Source organism: Gekko japonicus, unplaced genomic scaffold (assembly GCF_001447785.1).
Source record: "Gekko japonicus isolate JY-2015 unplaced genomic scaffold, Gekko_japonicus_V1.1 scaffold1082, whole genome shotgun sequence".
Lineage (NCBI taxonomy): Eukaryota > Metazoa > Chordata > Lepidosauria > Squamata > Gekkonidae > Gekko > Gekko japonicus.
Genome location: NW_015173155.1, coordinates 288,213 through 291,066, shown reverse-complemented (window position 1 = coordinate 291,066; position 2,854 = coordinate 288,213). Strand labels below are relative to the sequence as shown.

Below are 2,854 nucleotides of genomic sequence, written 5' to 3'. Positions count from 1 at the left end.
TCTGAGACTCCCTTGGGTAGTGAAGGGCGGGGTATAAATCCAATCTCTTTTCTTCTCTCTATTAAATCCTAATAAAATCTTAATATAAAAATTCATAACACCAGGAAAAATATAATTTAATCTGAATTAAAAATAATCATCATGTATTCCCATCCATGCGACACAAGGTTATGGCAGTTGGCTCCCGCTGTCCTGTTAACTAGGGGTCTGCATCCGGTGTTTTGGCCAGTTCCCGTGTCTCCTGGTTGCAGCAGCAGTACAAGGTGGCTCCGCCCCCTCCTGGGCCCCCACTGCTGCCGGCCAGATCCAAGCGAAGCCCTGCGGGGGGCCAGGAGGGGATTCCGGTTGCCTTCCACCCGAGTGATGGGGTGCAGCGAGCCGAACCCCTGCGCACGTCGGCAGCCTCTCTTCTGTGCAGGCCGAGAGGGGGGCTGATAGCCCAACCTGGGCTTCTTCCCTTGGAAGTGAGTCCCATGGCATTCCATCGGCCTTACCCCCTTGTCACTGCCGCGGGTCCTGCATTGCCGCGGGTCCTGCATTGCCACACTTTCTCAGGAGGGAAGAGAAACCCCTGCTGCATTTCAGCTGCCGCTTCTCCCTCCCCTGTTCGGTCCTTGGCCCTCGTGGCCACCCCAGTGAAGAGGCTGTTTGCCTGGAGAGAAGAAGAAGAAGAGATTGGATTTATACCCTGCCCTTCACACCCAAAGGTTTCTCAGAGCGGCTGACAAACTCCTTTCCCTTCCCCTCCCCACAACAGACACCCTGTGAGGTAGGTGGGGCTGAGAGAGCTCGGACAGAAACGGCTCTTTTTCAAGGACAGCTCTTATCAGAACTACGGCTTGCCCAAGGCCATCCAGCCAGGTGCAAGTGGAGGAGGAGTGGGGAATCAAACCCGGTCCTCCCAGATTAGAGGATGCCGCTGCTGACTGGGCTGGTCGATGCGGCTCCTCTCTTCCCCTGCCAGAGGGAGACTGAGAAGGGCACCGCTGGGCTTCCCTTTTGCGTAACCGAGCCTAGGACCGGGCTGGGACCGTGGTTCCAGTTCCTCCCTCCCAGACTGATCCGTGTAGTGTCTGTGGGAGGCCTGGGGTCATGTGGTGCACGAGGCTCCATGTGAGCCACGCAGTTCAGGGCTCCCCCCTCTCGCAAGGGGGAGAGCACAGCCAGCGTTTATCAGACGAAGGCCGGGGCTCCGATCCCAGGCCCAGCAGAGCAGGCTTCCTCTGTTCCTCATCGCTGCTGTCCTCCAGGAGGCGCCAGAGGGCACAGGGTAGTTGATTCCTGGCTCTCTCTCTCTCTCTTCTGCCGCCTCCCCTCCCAGGTCCTTTCACCAGCGCCTTGTCCGCTGACGCCGCCTTGGAGCAGATCAACGCCATGCGGCAGCTGCTGGCCTCCCTGAAGGAGGAGGAGAACACCCTCCGCTCCAACCTGGGGATCTTCAAAATCGACCAGCCCGCCTCCAAAGACCTCCAGAAGCTGGAGAGGGTAGGGCGGCGGTCCCTTGTCTTCCCGCTCGCCTGAGCCCCGGGCTGGACGGGAGGAACCGAACTCTGGACACGGTGAGCGGAGGTGACCCGCCCGCCCCCTCCCTTGCTTTGCAGGAGCTGGACTACATCCAGCAGGTTTGGGAGATCACCAAGGAGTGGGAGGTGCACTGGAACGAGTGGAAGACGGGCAGCTTCAAGACCCTGCAGACGGAGGTGATGGAGACCACGGCCTTCATGCTGTACCGGAAGCTGAACAAGCTCAGCAAGGAGCTGAAGGTGAGGCCGAGTGGGGCTGAGGGGAGCAGGGGGGTGGTGGCCTGCCTGCATCGTTCACCACAACGGTCCTGCAGGGGAGGTCAGGCTGAGGAAGAGAGAAGAGGCCAAGGGGCTCCCGTGGCTGAGTAGGGTTTTCCAGTAGGGCTGGCATCAAAGGGGTCTGAATCTGAATCCAGTAGGGTTGCCAACCCCCAGGGGAGGCCTGGAGTTCCGGAATTACAACTGATCTTCTGACAACAAGAGTTCAGTTTCCCCGGAGGAAAGGGCGGCTTTGGAGGACAGACTCCACAGGAAGCCATAGAATGCAGGACAAACGGAAGTCCTAGAGCCAGGGGTCATTTCGTAGAAAAAGAGGTGCAGGAACTCATTAGCATTGCTTATTTGCATATGCCACACACCCCGACAAAGGGCAGGCATGCAAGCATGCCCGGGTTCCCTGCCCGATCTTCTCCAGGTGCCCCGCAGCCGCGGGGCACCTGGAGAAGAATGGGCAGGGAACCCAGGCATGTTTAAAATGCCTTTCTTTCCCTTCCCCATCTGGAGAAGGGAAAGAAAGGCATTTAAATCCCCCCACACCTCCCCAAGTTTGTCCACAAAAGCGGAGTCGCTCAGGGAAAAAGGGGACATGTCTGGCTGGGAAGCAAAGGGCAGGCAGGCAAGCATGCCTGGGTTCCCTACTCCTGGGCTTGTTACTCCCGGAACGCCGTTCCTGCCCGTTCCCCCTCGAAATGACCCCAGCCTAGAGGGACACTGCATCCGCACTGAGCTCCCTTCACCGCCACACCGCCCCCTCCCCGGGCACTGGTCCTAACTTTCCAGGGATTTCCCACGCCAGAGGTGGCAGCCCTGTTTCCCAGCGAGATGACTCCCATATCGGTCCAGCACTCTAACCATGATACTGCTGCAGGGCTGGGAAGACCGGAAGGTACCAGACCAAGGTTGCACAGGGATTGTTTCTGGGCTGAGCAGAAACCCTGTTGAGCAGACGGGAAGGGCCACTCTGCAGTGTTCAGTAGAAGAGACCAGGAGCGAGAGAGAGACAGAGACAGAGAGAGAGAGAGACAGAGACAGAGAGAGAGAGAGAGAGAGAG

General features: G+C 58.5%; 1 protein-coding gene across 1 annotated transcript in view; it reads left to right on the top strand.

Moving 5' to 3' along the window:
• Window positions 1–2,854, top strand: part of DNAH2 (dynein, axonemal, heavy chain 2) — a 151,604-nt gene that overhangs the window by 77,545 nt on the left and 71,205 nt on the right. Inside the window, 2 exon segments of the mRNA XM_015422403.1 lie at window positions 1,322–1,485; window positions 1,602–1,763. Of these exon segments, the coding sequence (XP_015277889.1) occupies window positions 1,322–1,485; window positions 1,602–1,763 (326 nt within the window).